Source organism: Muntiacus reevesi, chromosome 9 (genome assembly GCF_963930625.1).
Source record: "Muntiacus reevesi chromosome 9, mMunRee1.1, whole genome shotgun sequence".
Classification (NCBI taxonomy): domain Eukaryota; kingdom Metazoa; phylum Chordata; class Mammalia; order Artiodactyla; family Cervidae; genus Muntiacus; species Muntiacus reevesi.
In genome coordinates, this window is record NC_089257.1 from 26,675,605 (window position 1) to 26,696,216 (window position 20,612).

General features: G+C 47.5%; 1 protein-coding gene across 1 annotated transcript in view; it reads left to right on the forward strand.

The window, feature by feature from the left end:
• ELF5 (E74 like ETS transcription factor 5) overlaps positions 1-19,964 on the forward strand; it is a 30,098-nt gene extending 10,134 nt beyond the window's left edge. Inside the window, exons 3-7 of the mRNA XM_065944733.1 lie at positions 6,145-6,378; positions 10,244-10,294; positions 16,735-16,803; positions 17,753-17,948; positions 18,602-19,964. Of these exons, the coding sequence (XP_065800805.1) occupies positions 6,145-6,378; positions 10,244-10,294; positions 16,735-16,803; positions 17,753-17,948; positions 18,602-18,698 (647 nt within the window). The 3' untranslated portion in view covers positions 18,699-19,964. The remainder of the gene's footprint in view (positions 1-6,144; positions 6,379-10,243; positions 10,295-16,734; positions 16,804-17,752; positions 17,949-18,601) is intronic.
• Positions 19,965-20,612: the final 648 nt, after the last annotated feature.

Below are 20,612 nucleotides of genomic sequence, written 5' to 3' on the forward strand. Positions count from 1 at the left end.
TCCTATTATTCCCGTTTTGCTCACAAATTCTAGGAGGCAGGCCCCCTAAGTGTTAGATAACACACACTTTCAGTTTTAAGGGATAATTCAAATAACAAGCTCCAGAATAGTAATTTTTCAAGGAGTCTTCTGGTGCTAAGAAGGGGAAGCCATCTAGTACCTTCCCCTTAACTCCCAGCAGAGCAGCACTGCTTTTTTCCAGACAAATTTCAATTTGAAGAAAATACTATTCAGCTAAAAATAAAAAGTAAAAATTCTGCCTCAACCAACCCCAAATTCCCAGTCCATCCCTCTCCCTCCCCAAACTATTTACAATGGATAAACAAGATCATACTGTATGCACAAGAAACTATGTCCAATCTCCTAGGATAAACCAAGATGGAAAAGAATATTTTTAAAAGAATGTGTATATATGCAAAACTGAGTCACTTTGGGTTTCCCCGGCAGCTGATGGTAAAGAATCTGCCTGCAATGAAGGAGAGCTGGGTTCAATCCCTAGGTCAGGAAGAGACCCTGGAGAAGGGAATGGCAACCCATTCCAGTATTCTTGCCTGGAGAATTCCATGAACAGAGGGTTATAGGCCATGGGATCAGGAAGAGTTGGACACAATGAGCAACTAACACTCTCACTTTCATAGATTAGCATAGCATTGTAAATCAACTATACTTCAATAAAAATAAATAAAATCTTAGCATGCCCACTCTAAACAATAGTCTGGAAGGAGACAACTATCCAGAAGCTTGTGAAGTTCTCCCTCAAAAGTCATCACCAGGAGGGAGCCAGCCTGTGGAAGAGTTCTAACTACCCCAGGAGTGATTTTTAAAAACTAAATAAGTCAGCACTTAAAAATTGTGAGATTTCACATAACAATCTGGGCCTGGCAACACAGGGCCTACCTTCCTGCCTGGCAACAGCCAAGTAGCAGAGCTGGGCCACAACTGTGCACTTGGCATGAACTTGCCCATTCTCACTGTCCCCTTCGGGGGCCACTTTTGGGCATGGGCATCACCTGCTGACCCTGTGGGCATCTGAGTGCACTAGCCCAGCTCTAAAAGCTTAAGCCTTCCCTCTGAATTTGAATGCATCCCAGGTTAATAGCATCGTCTCTGAGAACGTCACCGCAGAATTGCTGAAAACTCCCTTTAGCCCCATAAGTCTTCTTCCCACTGCAGCTAACCCTTTAAACAGGTGTCCTGACCTAGTTCCAACTTCAAAGGAGCTGGCCAAGCCTGCTGTGTAATCATGGCCTGGGGACCTTTGGATTAAGTCTACCAGACATGGGATGTCATCTGTCCTCAGCTGGTAAACATAGGCAGAAGTGCCTCGTGGCACAGTTTCTCTATAAAGTCTAGATTATTTTGTGAATGGTACACATGTTGAGGAAAACACTTTAAATTTCCAGACAGTACAACCTGTTGAAGATAATATATTCTCTGGGTGAATTACCCTGTCTTTTATTTTCTCTGGGTTCATTTCTTCCAAGTAGTAAAATGATCCTCATGTCATTCAAACAGTGTTATCAGCAGTCTCTCTATCCTTCCTCTGATTTTTCAAACCTAGGTTATATATATATATAAATATATATGTGAAACATAAAATATATAAATACACATACATACACTGTACTATATAAGTATTTATGTAAACTATGTACATATATTTTAATTATATTTATTATATATATATATGTGCATGCATGCCCAGTCATTCAGTTGTGTCTGACTCTTTGAGATTCCATGGACTATAGCCTTCCAGGCTCCTCTGTCCATGGAATTTTCCAGGCAAGAATACTGGAGGGAGTTGCCATTTCCTACTTCAGGAGATCTTCTCCATCCAGGGATTGAACCCACATCTCTTACTTCTGCTGCATTGACAGGCAGATTCTTGACCACGGCACCACCTGGGAAGCCCCTTCTATGTATATACCTTCATCCAAATTGTTTAGCCTGTGTGTCCAGTTTGGTCCCTGTCAACCTAGAAGAGGGAGGCAAATATGATGCAAACTTCCCACGTGCAAAGATGGAAGAGTTTAGCCGGGGCCTAATTCCCTTACTGACCAGCCATGCGGCTTTAGCAGAGTCGCGTAACCTCCTAGGCCTTCACTTTCCTCCCTGTGAAGTGATGACAATAGCTATCGGGCCCCAGGCTGGTCATTTCACTCCCCAAGCACCCACAGGGGGCCAGGCCAGCTCCCAGCCCACCCGACTCAGCTTGAACAAAGCTGCGCTGACCCCGAGGAGGGAGGTGACAGGAGGACCCCTGAGTCGGGGTGAGGAGGGCGGGCCTCCCTCAGAGGGGCAGTGAGTTGTGCTCTTGAGGATGAGCAGGAATTAGAAGACAGGTTGTGCCATCCCAAGTGACCAGAAGTGCCTGAGAAAAGACCTGGGGCCGGAGGCAATGCTGAGGGAGGGGTGGGTTCGGACGGAGTGAGGAGGAGGAAGACAGGATGGCACAAACACCCCACAACCAAAAGCCTTCCCACCATCTCGGCTCTTCGCCCTCCACAGGGCCGACAACAGCCCCTTCTCTCTCCACTCTGGGGGCCGCGGGAGGCACTCAGCCGGTGGCGAGAGCCGCCATGTTGGCCCCGGGCCTGGCCTCCCTCCGGGGCGGGAGCCACACAAAGCCCGCTCTGTGGGGCGCTCCGGAGCAGACCGAGCCAGGGGAAGAAGGCGGAGCCAGCGATACCTTCCCAGTGTCCATGGCACTTCTCTGAATCCTTCAGGCCTCGCTGGCCTCCAGAAATAACATGGCCATGGCCATCTCCCAGAGCCAAAGAAAATAACACGGGGGTGGAGGTGAGGCGCGGGGAGGGGCCTGGAGACTTGGCGAACACTTCCCTTGGAAAGAAAGAAAGTGTGTCCTCCACTAGATAGGTACCCGCGGCGGGGCTCAGCTCAGGACTGGGGCGGAAGAATTGCAAGGTTCATGACAGTCTCTCATGGGAATACCAGGGAGGCGAGGCCCCGGGTTTTCTCCAGCCAGAGCTCAGCACAGGGAAACAGGCTAGATGGGACAAGGCCACCAGAGATTTTCCCCTGGAGCCCCACCCCACGACTGACCGGGGTCTCTCCTCATCCAGGAACATCAGCCTCCGCCATCTTGGCCAGGTATCAACTCTGATTAAAAACCTAAATAAACCTAAGATCTGGGACCCTTTGCTCTAGTGCTTATACCCAGACAAACATCTCCAACATAAAATACAAAAAAAAAAAAAAGCTATTAAGGGACTAAAAGTAACTGCAGGCATGCATACTTGGGGCAAATGGGAAAGTGAAAGTCGTTCAGTGCTGTCTGACTCTTTGTGACCCCATGGACTGCAACCCAAGCCCCCCAGGCCCCTCTGTCCACGGAATTTTTTAGGCAAGAAAACGAGTGGGTAGCCATTCTCTTCTCCAGGGGATCTTCCCGACCCAGGGATCAAAGCCGTGTCTCCTGCATTGCAGGGGGATGCTTTACTGCCTGAGCCACCAGGGAAGCCCTAAATGGTAAACAATAAAATGCAAAAAGGCCAAAACCTAACCACCATTTCTGAGGCACCGTGCGTGATCCCTGGGCTCAGCTCCTCCAAGGGAGGAGTGGTGGCAGACCACCTAAACCACCCCTCCAACCTGACCCACCAATTCGCCCCCTCCCTCACCCCACTTAAGAGACCAGGTTGACCCTCCTCCAGCATCTAGCAGGGACACCTGTTTCTTGTTCTCATTCCGTCGTGCTGCAGCACAAAATAAGAAAGCCTTGCCTGAATTCCTGGTCTGGCCTCTTATCAATTTCTATTGATTAAAAGAGTCCAAAGACCCGAGTCTATAACAAACCTAACGTTAAGTTTGATCTCAATCCACTTCATGGTAGGAAAAGAGGTTTCTGGAAGGGCTCTGAGTTAAGGGGAGCCTCAGTTTCTTCCTATTACCCATGTGAGAGGATTTGAGGAAGCAGAGCTAGTGTAGGTCAGGGCACATAGCAGCCTGACCAACACAAATGGGTGCTTAGGGGCAGAGAAGCCATCTCCTGCCTGATATTAGAATTGCCACAGTTCATTTGGGGACAGTGGCAGCAAATTCATCCTTTAAAGGGAGAATCATAACAGCCTCGCTGCCGTTTACTGTGGGGTCTAACTCGTGAGAGACACTCTGTCATCCACACAGCGTACACCAGTCACCTCTGCCTGATTCTGCCCGCTCCTTTCTCCTCAGCCCTCTCCTTCTCTCTGGCTCTCCTCCGGCCCCCAATTCTCCTTCCGTGTTTCATCGCTTCTCTGTCCTGACCTCTGAACATCAGCATGATAGAACGGGAAGAGCACTGGCTTTCGAGTTTAGACTGGGGTTCATATCCCAACTCTGCCCACCACTGGCTGTGAGACATTCAGCAGGTCCTCTGTGACCCTCAGGTTTCTCACCTGCGACCTCCCGGGGGACAGGAACCAAACCTCCTATTCATCATAAATCCTTAGCTCGCAATTTGTTGTTTCATACATAGTAGGTGTTCAGTGATAATCTTTGTTGTTGTTAAGTCGCAAAGTTGTGTCCATTTCTCTGCCACCCCATGAACTGCAGCACACCAGGCTTCCCTGTCCTTCACTGTCCCCTGGAGTTAACTCAAACTCTTGTCCGTTGAGTCGATGATGCCATCCAACCTTCTTACTCTCTGTCACCTGCCTTCTGCTCCTGCCCTCACTCTTTCCCAGCATCAGGGTCTTTTCCATGAGTCAGCTTGTCACCTCAGGTGGCCAAAGTATTGGAGCTTCAACTTTAACATCAGTCCTTCCAATGAATATTCAGGGTTGATTTCCTTTAGGATTGACTGGTTTGATCTCCTTGCTGTGAAGGGACTCTCAAGTGTCTCCTCCAGCACCACAGTTCAAAAACATAAATTCTTTGGTGCTCAACCTTCTTTATGGTCCAACTCTCACATTTGTACATAACTACTGGATAACCACCATAGCTTTGACTATATGGACCTTTATCTTAATAATAGCATTAAAAAATCTTCTAGACTCTTTTCTAAGTACTTTTATATGTATTAACTATTTAATCCACAGAATGACCATATGATATAGGGACTATCATTATCCCCATTTTACTGATGAGAAAATTGAAGCTTTTTGAATGAATGAACAAATGAATGAATGAGTACCATGATAATTGCAAGATTTGTCAAAGTTCCTGACCAAGAACCTGGTCCCTCACCTCTTCCACACCTGATCTGTCAACCTTTTAGTTTCTCCTGGCATTGGGACAGTCTGTTGAGCACCCATCTGAGCCCCTGGGTCAGGCACAGCCACCTCTCAGCCTCTGGGACCGGATGGTGCCCACCTCTGTCTGGGAGCATAGGGGGCTTCAATGAAGGAATGAAGGGGATCTGGCCTTGGGATAGAAATTCCTCAAAACACCACCAAAAACACAAGAACAGCAATACAACCAATACTTCCACCTCCCCCAACCCCTAGAGACGCCTGCTCTGGTGATCCATGGTCTGCCAAACACTTGGGCAACATCTCAGCAACCCAAGACGGCCAGAGACAACACACAAACCAGTAGCCAGTGTGGGGCAGCTGTCCATAAAAGCAGAGGGAATCAAATCAGCTTCAAATGGTGCCTGGCACACCACAGGTATTTAATAAGTATTGATCGATAATGCTCCATATAGTCTATATACATTAACCACAAACTCCAAAACAGCCCTGTGAGTGGAGCATATTATCCCCATTTTACAGATAAGGAAACTGAGGCTTAAATATCTGTGGACCTTGCCCAAGTAGAAAGACTTGGAACGGGGATTAAAACCCAGGCTTGTCAGGCTCTAAAGTCTGTACTCTTGATGTCATGTTGTCTGAAACCAAATACCTGAATGGCCTTTTTCTTTCCTTCTCCCCTAGTGACCCCCCTCTCCAAGGTACCCCCAAGCCATAATCAGGTTTCTCACCCCTCTCATTCTCTCTTCTGCCGATAAGTCTACACACAGGATGCCTATGGTTTTCACTGCAGGATAGAAGGTTACTAGAGTCCCAGGAAAACACCCCAGGACTGGAGGCCCCTTTGACTCACCGGACAGAGGATGAGAATGTTAACAAAACCAGAGCCTCCTTTGAGGGGCTTCTAATCCTCTCCCAGCTGCCATCCCTCACTTGTCTCTTCCTGGTGCAGCTTGCGACTCCTACTGGACGTCCGTCCACCCCGAGTACTGGACGAAGCGCCACGTCTGGGAATGGCTCCAGTTCTGCTGTGACCAGTACAAGCTGGACGCCAACTGCATCTCTTTCTGCCATTTCAACATCAGTGGCCTACAGCTGTGTGGCATGACGCAGGAGGAGTTCATGGAGGCTGCCGGCGTCTGCGGGGAGTATCTATACTTTATCCTCCAGAGCATCCGCTCACAAGGTCAGTGTCCAGAGCATGGGGCCTCAAGGACAGGGGCTCGGGATTGGGACCAAATGACCTCTGAGGTCCTGCCCCACCACAGGACTCACATGGTGATGTTTTATTAACCGCAACTGGTAACCCAGATCCTCTACTAACCAGGTCTTTCCATACCTAGAATCTCTAGCACACTAGAATCAGAGATTGGAGGTAAAATAGAGTGAGTACCAAGAGAGTAAGTTGAGTCCATTTTTTTCAAAAAATAAAGAAAGAAAAAGAAAACTAAAACATCTCCAGGGATTGCCTAGGAACCAGGCTGATACAACAAAATATTATGTTCATAAAGACTGGTAGCCATAAAAAGTGAACAGAAAGAGACTTCGGGTTAACCTTTCATTAAGCAGTGGAAGAAAATTAACTAGACCCTTTACCTTCCCTGTTTCCAGGGAGGCTTATCTAATTGCACTTTCCTTTCATCACATTCCTAATGGTCAAGGATCAAATGGCCACAAGGCGGCGCCACTATCTTTATTTAACACATCACTTGCCCTGAAAGGGGGTCTTCCCTGATAGCTGTTGGTCAAGAATCTGCCTGCAATAAGGGAGACCCCAGTTCGACCCCTGGGTCGGGAAGATTCCCTGGAGAAGGGATAGATTACCCACTCCAGTATTATACCCACTTCAGTATCCTGGCCTGGAGAATTCCATGGACTGTATAGTCCATGGGGTCACAATGAGTCGGACACGACTGAGCGACTTTCACTTCATGCTCTGAAAGGGGCTTCCCAGGTGATGTTAGTGGTAAAGAACACTCTTGCCTATACAGGAGACATGAGAGATGGGAGTTCAGTCCTTGGGTTGGGAAGATCCCCTGGAGGAGGGCATGGCAACCCACTCCAGTATTCTTGCCCGGAGAATCCCATGGAGAGAGCAGCCTGGTGGGCTACAGTCCATGGGGCTGTGCAGAGTCAGACACAACTGGAGAGACTTAACATGCACACAACATGCCCTGAAAGAGTAGAATGTATATGGACAGGTTTTTTTAAAATCTGGAAAGGCCTTTTGAGAACATATAATTCTGTTTCCCCATATCGCAGATAAAGGGACTGAGGTCCCAAGTAACTTCTCCAGGGTCACACAGAAAACAAGGCTGATTCATGGAAAGTCAGCACCAAGCAAGGGCTGCGAGATCAGAAAGACCTTTGTTCCTACCCTGGCTCTAATACATCAGAGCCACAGGACCTCTGGCACATGGTTAAACCTCTGTGAATCTCCATTGTCTCACCTCTAGGCTGGGGTAATGATACACACATCCTCAGCCTTCTTGACAGGATTCAGTGAAACATTACCTGGCACAAGCAGTTAAGGAAGCAAATACAGTGAATGACACCTGCTTTTGTCATCATGAGTATAACCAAGAAGCAAAAATAATTTAAGAAATAAAGGAAACACATTTCAGCTCAATTTAAGGAGACATTTCTAAAGTCACCTTCTTTTGTTTCATGGATGGTCAAGTCCCTTCGCTGTTCACCTGAAACGATAACAACATTTTTTATCAGTCATGCTCCAATACAAAATGTTTTTGGTGTTTAAAAAAAATAAAAATCAAATTAAAAAATATGGGGAATACATGTAACTCTATGGCTGATTCATATCAATGTATGACAAAACCCACTGAAAAAAAAATAAAAAATAAACTCCAAAAAAAAAAAAAATAAAAAATAATAAAAAGGCTGTTTCAAAGTTATCATAGGTAGGAAGCTCCCCATCACTGGAGGTAACCAAGCAACCTAAGGGTCCCTTACTTGATGGAGGTGCTGTGACAGGGATTCCTATGTGGCCAGAAACCCGAAGAGGACCTTCCAGTTCTAAGATTCTTTGCCCCCACCTTGATCTCCCCCATCATGAGTGCCTAAGGGAACAAAAGCCCAGGACGGGGGCCCTCAGGCACTGCTTGGCTTCTGCCCTAGGAACCATGGCCTCTTGAGGGCAAGGAAGGGACAAACAGACCTGCTGTCCCTTGATTTCCAGTCCGTACTTGTCTATTGCCAGTGCCAGTGACCTACCAGGATCAGTGGTCTGCATGGAATGAGCCTTCCTCGAAACAAGGCAAATCTGAGCAAATCACAAAATCTCAGGGAGGAGGTAGGCTCTGTTCGGAACCCTCCCAAGGGATCAGCCTTGAACAAAAATCCCAGAACCACAGAGAAGAGTATCCCATCCTAGGAGAAGATGCAGCTTGGCACTGCCAGACTCAGTCAAAGGTCAAGTCAATCAGGTTTGTCTCCAGGCCCCTGCAGGTCCTGTGCTGGGATCTCCCCTCTGGGGCCCTTCTGTTCCAGGCAGTTATTACATCAAAACGTTCCTGTCCCTGGTCCCATGACCTCAAAGTCTGTGCAAAATGGATACGTGAAAAACCAGCTGGTTTTTAAACAGGCCACAAGTTGCCTTTTCTTATTATAAAGGATCCTAGGAGCCCCAAAGCCACCCCCAGTGATGGACTTTCAGGCAGCCTGCAGGCCAGGGTGGTTATTATGTTGAGCAGTGAGATTACTCCATCAGCCTGCTCTGTTCTCAGATCTCTATTTAATGTTCCTTGGGCAGGAATGTGTACAGTGTATTGAAATGCAGGTACTGTGACCAAAGTTTCCAGTGTCCCAATCTGCCCAGGACATAGTGTCTTCACCTGTTATCCTGTTTTTCACTCTCAGAAGAGTCCCTGTTTGAACTATAAGTTATATGTTAAACTGGTTATTACCTAGTTAGCCCTTGCATGCGTATATGCATGCTAAGTCACTTCAGTCGTGTCTGACTCTGTGCAACACTGTAGACTGTAGCCTGCCAGGCTCCCCTGTCCATGGGATTCTCCAGGCAAGAATACAGGAGTGGGTTGCATGCTCTCCACCAAGCCATCTTCCCGACCCAGGTTTCGAACTCACATCTCATGTCTCCTGCATTGGCAGGTGGATTCCTTACCTCTAGCACCACTTGAGAAGGCCAGTTTAGGCCTTATCTGACCCCATAGATTAGGGCTCTGACAGAAAAGAACACAGACCAAGTTTTGGCAGGGAGAGGAGTCAAAGGGGGGCTCTATGCCCAGTGTGTGGTCTGGCTCCACAGGTACTGCAGTGGGATTTAAGGGCCCAGAATCAGAGGGACCCTGGTCCCTGAGGATGGGGTCGGTGGGAAGGGAGGAGGAAGAAGGCGGCTCCCCAGCACAGGAGAGGAAGATCCCTCGGCAACCCCGCCTGTTCTTGGGAAGAAGGGACAGTGCATGGCTGACCAGAACCAGTCATTCCGAGAACCAGCGGCCCTAGGAGTCAGCAGTCACAGCTGTGCCCCGTTCCCGTCTTCTCAGTAAACAGAAACTGGCCCTCACATTGGATGCCACGTCAGAAAATGGATGTCCTCCGGCCTGTGGTGCCGCGTGAAAACGTGATCTGAAAGTCCTGATCCAGCCCCAACCCACCCCACCCTTCAGAGGAGAACACCAGTCTGCAGACTCCTCTTTGAATCGTCACGTCGGGTTTCTTTAGGCCTCCTGTGTCCATTCTTGACCAGCAAGTCACATCCCAGATCATAGGCAGAGCCAATAGGGTGGTCCGGGTGGTTTTGTCACATGTTGCCAGGAAGGAACACAAGCCTGGAGGCTGGGTGACTGGTAAGTCTGCACAAGGGTCAATGACTCAGACCAGCGCAGAGCTCAGGCCTCCCGACCCCGAGCCAGGACCTATAAGGGCCAGGTGGTCTCCAAGTTTCCTTCTGAAATAAAACTACCTCGCAGAGGATAAAATCACCCGCCTTCTCCCCAGCACCTCCCCTTCTGGCCTGGCCGCAGAAACCAGGGTTGTGTGCCATGGTTAATGGATTTCTTTTTCTTCCCCAGGTTACTCCTTTTTTAATGATCCTGATGAGACCAAGGCCACCCTCAAAGACTGTGAGTAACCAAGTTCATACTGTTGTGCCATGGCGGTTGTAGTGCACGTGGGCTTGATGGTCCTTGTAGGACTTCACGCAAAGGCTGATAACCCGAAACAGTGGGAGACCAAGAGAAGATGGGGGGCAAAGCATGGTGGACAGGGCATGGGGCTTGGGTCTGTGGCTGTTTCATCCTCCCCCAGACCCAGTTTCTTTGTCTATAAAATAGTCGGACCCTCACTGGGTCATGATGAGTTCAGGTAACAGTGCGTATAAAGTGCCTAACCTATGCCAGCAGAATATTTACTCCAAATACTGGTACCCATTAGCAGTAAAAATCATAATTACAAATTACCAACCATTAGAGGCCTTGTGGTTGATAATGTCTAAAAATCGGAGCTCATTAAGCAGATCACATTTATAATTATAAGGCAATGGAGGATCTCAAATGGCCTTGTCGACTGAAAGTTAACCCTCATGGTTTCACTTCCGCAGATGGAGAAGGTTTAGGAAACGGAACTTTTGGAGCTTTCAATTTTTAAAGCTAATGATGATGAAGGTTGGTCTTGGTTACTGAGACCCATGCAAAGGTCCTGGTCTGGGGGCTTGACCAACTGGGACAAAGTGGCATCCAGGGGCTTCAGGCAATGTTCCCATTCATCTTCAATAACTATAAGATTAAATTAATAGCTATGGTGGCCATTTGTGAAGCCTTACTACATGCCCAGCATGCTGCCAAGTCAAGTATCCTATGTACATTAAGTTATTTCAGTTCAGTTCAGTCTCTCAGTCATGTCCAACTCTTTGCATCCCCATGGATTGCAGCATGACAGGCTTCCCTGTCCATCACCAACTCCCAGAGCTTGCTCAAATTCATGTCCATCAAGTCGGTGATGCCATCCAATCATTTCATCCTCTGTCATCCCCTTCTCCTCCCGCCTTAAATCTTTTCCAGTATCAGGGTCTTTTCCAGTGAGTCAGTTCTTCCCATCAGGTGGCCAAAGTATTGGAACTTCCGCTTCAGCACCAGTCCTTCCAATGAATATTCAGGACTGACTTCCTTTAGGATTGACTGGTTTGATCTCCTTGCAGTCCAAGAGACTCTCAAGAGTCTTCTCCAACACCACAATCCTCATCATAATTTCACTATTTATTTTTATTTTTTAATTTTTATTGGAGTATAGTAGCTTTACAGTGCTATGTTAGTTTCTACTGTACCACAAAGTGAATCCTCTATATGTAGACATGCATCCCCTCTTTTATTTTGGATTTCCTTCCCCTTTAGGTCACCACAGAGCACTGAGTAGGGTTCCCTGAACTGTACAATAGCCCCTCATTAGTTATTTATTTTACATTTAGTATCAATGGTGTATGTATGTCGATCCCAATCTCCCAATTCATCCCATCCCCCACTTTCCTCCTTTGGTATCCATATGTTTGATCCCTACATCTGTGTCTCTATTTTTGTTTTGCAAATAAGATCATCTATACTAGTTTTCTAGATTCTACACGTATGTGTTAATATATGACATTTGTTTTCCTCTTTCTGACTTACTTCACTCTGTGTGATAGTCTCTTGGTCCATCCACATCTCTACCAATGAGTAACTTCACTAGATAGTAGCATTATCTCCATTTGCTGCTGAGGAAACTGGAAGTGCTGGAACTCACAAGTCACAAGTCATTGCAGAACTGAGATTCCAACTCATCTCCTCAAGGTCTATGCTCTTATACACTGCGCTCTGTACCACACGTCCACAGGTGCACACACATGCACGCACACATGCCCCCAGACCCTTGTGCTCACTTTGCTGTCCACTCAGTTGAGACCTGGGACTCAGGATTCCTCTAAGTCTGGGCCCAGTGCCACAATGATTCAGAAAACAAGGGATATTTGACTTACACCCAGCAAGCTAGGAAACCGTCAGAAGGGGCCCAAGGGATGCACCCCAGCCCTTCTCCACTTGTTCTCTCCTCTCCCCAGCCCTGCCCCACTCCCGCCGCAGAAGAGCCAGTGAACCAAGCCTGCAGGCCCAGCCTTGCTGCCGGGAACCTCCTGTGCTGGCCCGAGATGCAGGCGTTGTGACTGGATGGATGGTCTCTTGGGGACGTGTGTGTGACAAGTTCAGTGTAGACACTGCCCCTCCAGTCTCTATCCCAGCTTCTGGAGGACAGTGAGCGTGATTTCAGTCAATGACAGGGAACATATCCTCTGGCCACACTTTACCAGTCTCCAGTTTCAAGGCAAGCAAACCTCTCCAAATCCCACAGACAACAGATAGCCTGGGTCCTGTTCCCATTGGCCCGTGTCAGGCACAGCCCCACTGCAGGGATACATTCAAGATAAAGGTCACTGTGAGGCAGGGAGAGCGACCCTCAGATGCTGCGGACCTCTGCAGAGAAGCTGGGGGTGGGAGTGGGGTTCACCTTGCTGCTGCTCCTGCTGCCGCCTTGGGGAGCTTTGGATGTGGGAACCTCCCTCAACGTGGCCACCCAGTGATGGTTTCAGCCCCTCTATCCCCACCCCCAGCCAAGAGGGCCTCCAGCCTAGCTGACCCTTGATGACCGCCAAATCCACCGCTGAGAAGTAGGAATGGATACAGCAGGACTGGTTATCTCTGAAAAGACCCACAGGTGGAAACGCCCACCGTCCCACCCACCCCGCCTCTTGCTGATCAATCCTGCATCCATCCCATCCAGCCACATAGCTTCTGTCCAAAGCACATGGGAGAAATCTTAAGAATTAAAAGCGTGACTCTCTTCCACCTGTTCTTGCCATTTGGGCCTTTCAGTGAAAGCTGTTGTCTAGCTAATAGTTCACCTTTGTTTATCTTGACCGCTCCGTTTGTTTTCTCTCTTCCTGAAAGATTAAATTAAAACAAAGGCCAGGTCTGCTCTGCGGGCGATGCCGCAGAGCATGGCACCGGATCTGAGAGGAGGGTGAAACCTTTCTCCGTTTTGATCAACTGACCATCAGCCCTGCTCACCTGAGTTCACCTCTCTCCATTTGGCAGCATCTCCACTGTCAGCTGATCTCTCCTGAGCGTTCGTTGTGGTTTGGCCTGTGCGCTCAGGCCTATTTTCCCACAGTGATACACTCCTAAGCTGTAACGTAGGAAATAGCAGAGGGGAGGCCAAAGGGACCCCGAACACTGAAGTCACACGTTCATGTCATTGTTCGTTCCAGTGAACGATGTGCTGCAGTTACTTGAGCCAAGGGCTCCGATGCCAGAAAATTAGACGTGATCTCAGCTCCGCTGTTAGGCAGGCCCCCTAAACGTCTCCAGGGCTCGCTCCATCCTGCTCAGCTGTCTTCTTGTCCAAGAGCTTTCTCTGTTGGCTCTTGTTATGATTGCAGTGTCGCTCAGCCCCTTCACCACTGCCTCGATCCTGTCACACTACTACTGCATCTTTCTCCACTGCATTTATCACCAATATGGGTTTGTTCACTGGCTGTTCCCTCCCACTTGGGTCTAAGTCCCCTGAGAGGAGAGACTGGGACCTGTTTCGTGTGGTCCCTCAGGAGCCTGTGAGTGAGGGACCTCCAGTGAGAAACCTCTGTCTTCTTATATGTAAAGTGGGCAAAGTAAGAAACATGCATCATAAGGGTGGGTGAGATTGGGTGACCACCTGGCTACAGCAGATGTTGAACAGACTTTAATAACTATTCATTAAGTATCTGTTGAACACTTGCCATGAGAGACACGCTGAAGCAGTAGTTGTGAACATCCGCTTTGGAACAGAACTGCTTTAGGTCTGAGTCCTGGCTCCACCTCTCTGGGTGAAACTCTTAAACTCTCTGGGCTTCAGTTGCTCCTCAATAAAGTGAAAAAGCAATAATACCTCAAAGGGTTTTGGCAAAGATGAAATGAGATACTGTCTGTGAAGCCCTCACCAAGAACTTGGCATTTAGTAAGCACTCGGCATTTAGTAAGCACTCAACTGCTTGCAGTGCAGGAACTCAGGTTCGATCCCTGGGTCAGGAAGATCCCCTAGAGAAGGGAATGGCAACCCACTCCAGTATTCTTGCCTGGCGATCCCCATGGAGAGAGGAACCTAGCAGGCTGTAGTTCACGGGGTCGAAAAGAGTCGGACACGACTGAGCGGCTAACACTTTCCACTTTCCATGAATATCAGCTGTCAGTTCAGGTGACCTATAGTCGAGGTGGACCTTTACAGTCAAGGGATGGTGGGACCAGTGCTGGACACTGAGGAACACACAGGGGCTGTGGGACAGGGAAGGGTAGGTTCCAAGAAGACTTCCTGAAGAGTTTTGTGAAAACAGAGTCAGTTGGGTGGAAGTGGGAGGCAGGGAGCCTGTGCAAAGGCCCTGAGGCAGGAGAGAGTCAAGCCCTATTGGGACCATCTGACCCAAGAGGAGGGATGGAGTTGAGGAGCAGCAAGAGATAAACCTGGAGAACCGAGCGGAGGTCTGGGTGTTAACGGCCTGACTAACATGGCAGCCTCTGTCCGGGAGACCACAGGGCAGCCCTGAAGGCTGTCACCCCTCAGAGTGACAAGACCCACGGTCACTGGGGCCAGCCGTCCTGGGCAGTGGTGTGGTGCACGGGACACCGTTCCCTCCCTGGCCAGCATACTTATTTTGTCGTGCAGGAGTTACAGCATCGCCTCCCTACAGCAGGGATGGTGAGAATAGTGCAGTACAGTACATGACTGTGCCACAGCACTTATTGAGCACCTACTGTATGCCCTGCACTGTGCTAGGTTCTGGGGATACACATGGGAACACAAACCCCTGCCCTCTAGTGGGGAGAGTCAGCCAGTGAACAAAATAAATACATAATATGTTCCATGGTGACATATACGGCAGCAAAAAATAGAACTAGGACGTGGGGTGTTGAGTAGGATGAGTGTGTGCACTTCCAGCTCAAGCAGTCAGAGAGGGCCTCCCTGAAACGGTGACTTTGAGCAAAGATGGAGGTGAGAGCGTGAGCCCGTGGACACCCCAGGGAAGAGCACTCGGGGCCAAGGGAGCACGTGCCCCGAGGCAGGAGGTGCCTGTGAGTTTCAGAAAGAGGTGGGAGGCCACTGCGGCTGGAGTGGAGGGAGCGAGGCGATGTGGGGGTGGGGAGGGGGTGGTCTGCTGCCACCTTTCAGATTTTAATCGTATACACTTTTTTTTTTTTAATTTTATTTTTGTGACTCAAACAACATTTATTATTCACATACAAACAGGCAATTTGGGCAGAGCTCTGCATGGGAGGCTTGCATAATATGCAAGGCATCCACGTCCTGCGTTTGAGGAGGGGGAGGGCAGACCCTGGAGAAGGGAGGTGGGGATGGGAGGGGGAAGGAAAGTGAGAGGAGAGGGGTGGAGGATCCTCTTCCAAGACTCCACTTGCAGAGCTGGCCGTTGGACCCAGCCATGACCTGGGCTGTGACGTCTTCCTGCCAGCCTTGGGAGTCTCAGAGCGTGAATTCTGGGCTCCGTTCACCGCCCACATTGGAGGTGTGGGAACCGCAAACTCTACCTGCTCACAGGAGAAGGACCCCCCCCCCCCATGCTAGAAACCTGTAGCTGTGGCTTCTAAATAGAAGGCCAGATTTTTTATTTTATGTTGGTGTATAGTTGATAAACAATGTTGTTTTCAGCAAAGTGACTCAGTTATACCTATGCATGTATCTCTCCTTTTTCAAATTCTTTTCCCATTTAGGTTATTACATAATTATGAAACAAAACCCCTGTCTCAGACTGCTACACCCTGAGTTCTAATCTAACCCTGCATTGATGTCATGCTTTGCTTTCTGCTCTTCATAAGCTTTAGTCTCTTTGCTTTTCTCTGTGTCCCTTCTGGTCTGTTCTCCACATGCTAGCCAGAGGGATCTTCTTAAAGTGTGGATCTTGTCAAAGTCCTAAGTCTTCACTGGTTGAATAAAATCCCTCGCCCTTACCAGGTGCCCACGTGACTTGTCAGCAGCCCGCTGCCCCTGAGGCAACACCTCCCGCCATCCCTAGCAGCCTGCGGTCCTCTTGGCTTTGTACTGCTGCTCCTCCCCTCTGAACCCCTCTCCCACCTCCTGATATTAGCATGAATGTGTCCCCTCCAGGAGACCTGCCCTGGCCACCCCATCTAGATGCAGCAGGGGCTTTCGCCTGCCTCCATTCTCTGTCTAATGCCTCGTTCCTTCATAACACTTACAACAGAGGCGATTTGTGTTTCACTTGTATTTTCCTTGCCCTATAGTCCTCAGCCTCTACCTGAGCAAGGACCAAGTCTGCCTTGTTCATTTTCTATTTCCAGCTCAGAGCCTGGAATCTGACACACAGTTGGGCCCCAGTGTTGAATACAAATTCTCCTGAAACCTATTAATTATCCCCAGAACACCAACTGTCTCCTACCACGAAAGTGTCCTGTTAATAGCTGCTCATTTTTTATGACTTAAGGTCAGAATGTGGCCTCTAGATTTCTTCCTGCAGCTGTAAATCACTCTGTTGCAGATGCTGATTCCAGTTGCTTGAAAACAGGTGGCATCAAAAGTCAAGACTGTCACAGTCATAGTCGAACAAGTAAGTGTACTGATGTCATTTGTCATTGCTAATTTCTTGAAACCATTCATGAGACAACTTTATCTACTTCAATAAGCTTTGAGACCCAGTGTTTGAGCAGGAATAGTTATTTCCCAAACAAGACAGCAGAGAAACTGATGGTTACTTTTATAAGTGTTAGCAAATTTTTCTTTTCCCTTGGAAATGGTAATAGGAGAATTAAAGTAAGTAAATGTTTTAGCCAGATTGAATCTTTAAACAAGGGTTTTCTCTCCTGGTCTATTGTGGATCCTTCTCTCAAAGATACTCCAGGATAATAGCAATTCTGTTAGCTTTCCCAGCACTGAGACAGATCCACAAGGTCAATCCTGCTGGGCTTGGATCTAACCATTTAACACATTAAATCATGATCCTCTAACCTGTGCTATGCGATAGGTACTCTTACTAACCCATTTGAGAGAGACAGTAACTAGAGAGATTTGGTTACAGAGCAAGAAGAGGTAAATTCAGGACCCAAACCCAGGCTCCAGAGTCAGTTTTAACTACGATACAATGGAACAGAGAAATACCAGTTCTTCATGAGAAACACAGCTGTAGGATTAGTCCAGCCAGATGGATGTAGCTATGGGGCCTCAGTAGAACCATACTGCTTGTCAGAAAGAAGAATGAAAGCATCATTCGAATGCCATGCCATTAATTTCATAAGAATTGGTCGGGAGTTCCATAGAGCAGGGAAGCTTCGTGAACCAATGTCACTGGTCGCCGTAAATTTGGTGTCTCTGTGGGTGTTTTGTAATTGTTTTAGCAGAAGAGAACATTTCACAGCTCAGTAAGTCTCCAAGTAGAGTGCTCGGTCATAACTTTGGGACATAACTCCATGAAGGAGCAATTCTCATGCTTTCATAAGAAGCTGTATGACTCAAAAAAATTTTTTTTAATTTTTTCACTTTTTTTTTTTGCTTCCCTAAAGGCCTCCAGAGTTCTCATCTATGGGAGTTTGTGCGAGATCTGCTTCTATCTCCTGAGGAAAACTGTGGCATTCTGGAATGGGAAGATAGGGAACAAGGTATTTTTCGGGTGGTTAAATCAGAAGCCCTGGCAAAGATGTGGGGACAAAGGAAGAAAAATGACAGAATGACATATGAAAAGCTGAGCAGAGCTCTGAGGTAAGTGAACAGTACGAAATGCCATGAGTCTGCCGCCACAGTTACATATAATGGTCAGCCGTAGAAAATTGGGCTTCCCGGGTGGCGCTAGTGGTGAAGAACCCGCTTTGCCAATGTAGGGGACGTAAGAGATGCTGGTTTGATCCCGGGGTCAGGAAGATCCCCTGGAGGACGGCATGGCAACCCATCCCAGTATTCTTGCCTGGAGAATCCCATGGACAGAAGAGCCTGGCGGGCTACAGCCCACAGGATTGCAGAAGAGTCAGACACGACTGAAACAATAGCACACCCATAGAAAATTACACAGGTCTTTTTGCCTGATAACCAAAAGGTCATGAGGCCACACTTTGGGTCTTAGTTTCAGGTGGGATTAGGGTTTGTAAACTGACACGCCATCCTTGCCTTTCTTGGCAATGTTCCCCGGGGATCACTCTGAGGCCATCACACACACACACACATTTTGAACTGCATGTGGTGAGGTTCAGTCTTCAAGATGTCTGGGAAAGGTTTAAGTGTAAGTTGATAAGAGGGTGTGAAAATACCAGGGTAACCAGGACTGGCCTCGTCACCTGAGAGGAATGAGGGGAGTACTTGTGTTGTTTTTTTCTCTCGGTGTGAAGCCTCCCCATGTTTCTCTTCTGCTGTCTTCGCAGGTACTACTATAAAACCGGAATTTTGGAACGGGTTGACCGAAGATTAGTGTACAAATTTGGAAAAAACGCACATGGATGGCAGGAAGACAAGCTATGATCTGCTCCATCATCCAGCTCATTTAATGGATTTCTGTCTTTTCAAACAATAGATTGCAATAGACATTGGAAAGTCCTTTAAAAAAAAAAAAACACCTGCCACCGTGCTGATAAAATTTCTCCGCATCTCAGCTTATGTTTGGATTCAGAGTTGTTGTTGTCTATTTGGGAGTAACGGCCGCAACCCTTAAGCAATTCTTTTTTTTTTTTAAACCCAAGGGGAGGAGGGAATGACCTTTTGTGGTACCCTAATCAAACATCACTTCCCTAGTGAAGAGTTGCAGAACCACAAAGCCCAGGGCCATCAGTGCTGCTCAGAGAAAAAGGATCCAATTCTGCCACTTAGAGGCTCATCCGGTGCTCCCACTCCAAAGGCTCCAAAGTTTTCACATAGGTAACTGTGGCAGCTCACAAAGAAAAAAAAAAAAGTGATTAGTTTGTAGTTAACATAGTAGGAGGGGGTGAGATGTGATAAGATAAACAGATTTTAAATCATTAAAGTCAAATTCCATAGTAAAGTTTCTTAATTGGTAAAAGAGCTAAGCCATCAAGCTGATACATAATTGGATTTAGCATAGTAACTTTCTTAACCAGAATATCTTTTTAGCAAAACCCCCATGGCCATCTATCCGGGCTAACACACTTAAAATTAGGCACATTCTTAATTCTTACTGAATTTATTCCCCCTCTTCTCCAGGGTAGGGAGCATCAGATGTGCAAAGAGTTAATCAACAGACACTTGCATCAATTTCCAAACCACTGATGTTTCTACGGTCCAAGCTGTCAACACAGTAAAATCATAATTCACTGATTCTGTCTGTGGGCAAGACATTAAACCTTTGTAGAGCCAGGAATTTCCTGATGGCTCTGTAATAGCCAATTAAACTATGAGTCTCTTGTTTTGTTTTCCTACCTGATGGGTATACAAGCTCTAAAACGCATATTTCTTTGACAAAAACAGTGACGGTGGATTTACACCAGTGAACGCTCTGCACTGATGTTTTCTCATCAGTCACTGGTCGGTGAACCATTAGTGACCCCGGCTAGGCGGACTGCCCCCAGGACCCCTTCCCCAGAGCAGGAAGCTTCATGTGATGAGGCACTGAACCACAAGATGGACTGAAGGCCTCCACCTTAGAGTTTCACATCAAAAGTAACTTGTTTTTTAAAAATGTGAATGACTGTAAAATAATCTATTTTTTTGATTCATGTGTTTCCCAGGTGGATACAGTTTATAAACAATGTGAATAAAATATTTAACATGTTACACTGTCTCTGGATTGTTCAGTTAAGCAAGGCCAACTCAGTAGACATTGCTCAGAGGCTAATTTGTGTCCAATTCTTTGTGACCCCATGAACTGCAGCATGCCAGGCTTCCCTTTCCTTAACCATCTCCTGGAATTTGCTGAAACTCACGTTCACTGAGCTGGCGATGCCATCCAACCATTTCATACTCTGTCACCCCCTTCTCCTCTTGCCCTGAATCTTTCCCAGCATCAGGGTCTCTTCCAATGAGTAGCCAAAGTTGCATCAGGTAGCCAAAGTATTGGAGTTTCAGCTTCAGCATCAGTCCATCCAATTAATATTCAGGGTTGATTTCCTTTACGATTGACTGGTTTGATCTCCTTGCTGTCTAAGTGATTCTCAAGAGTCTTCTGCAGCACCACAGTTCGAAAGCATCAATTCCTGGGTGCTCAGCCTTCTTCACGGTTCAACGGTTCAACTCTCACATCCATACATGTCTACTGGAAAAACCATAACTTTGACTGTATGGACCTTTGATGACCCTTCTGTTAATATTTCCTACTATTTAGGAAATGGAGATTCCTAGAGAGCCCCAAAGATGTAAGAGATATAGGGGAGTGATCTACCCCACCACCTTTCCTTCTGAAGACAGAGTTCTCACAAGATAGAA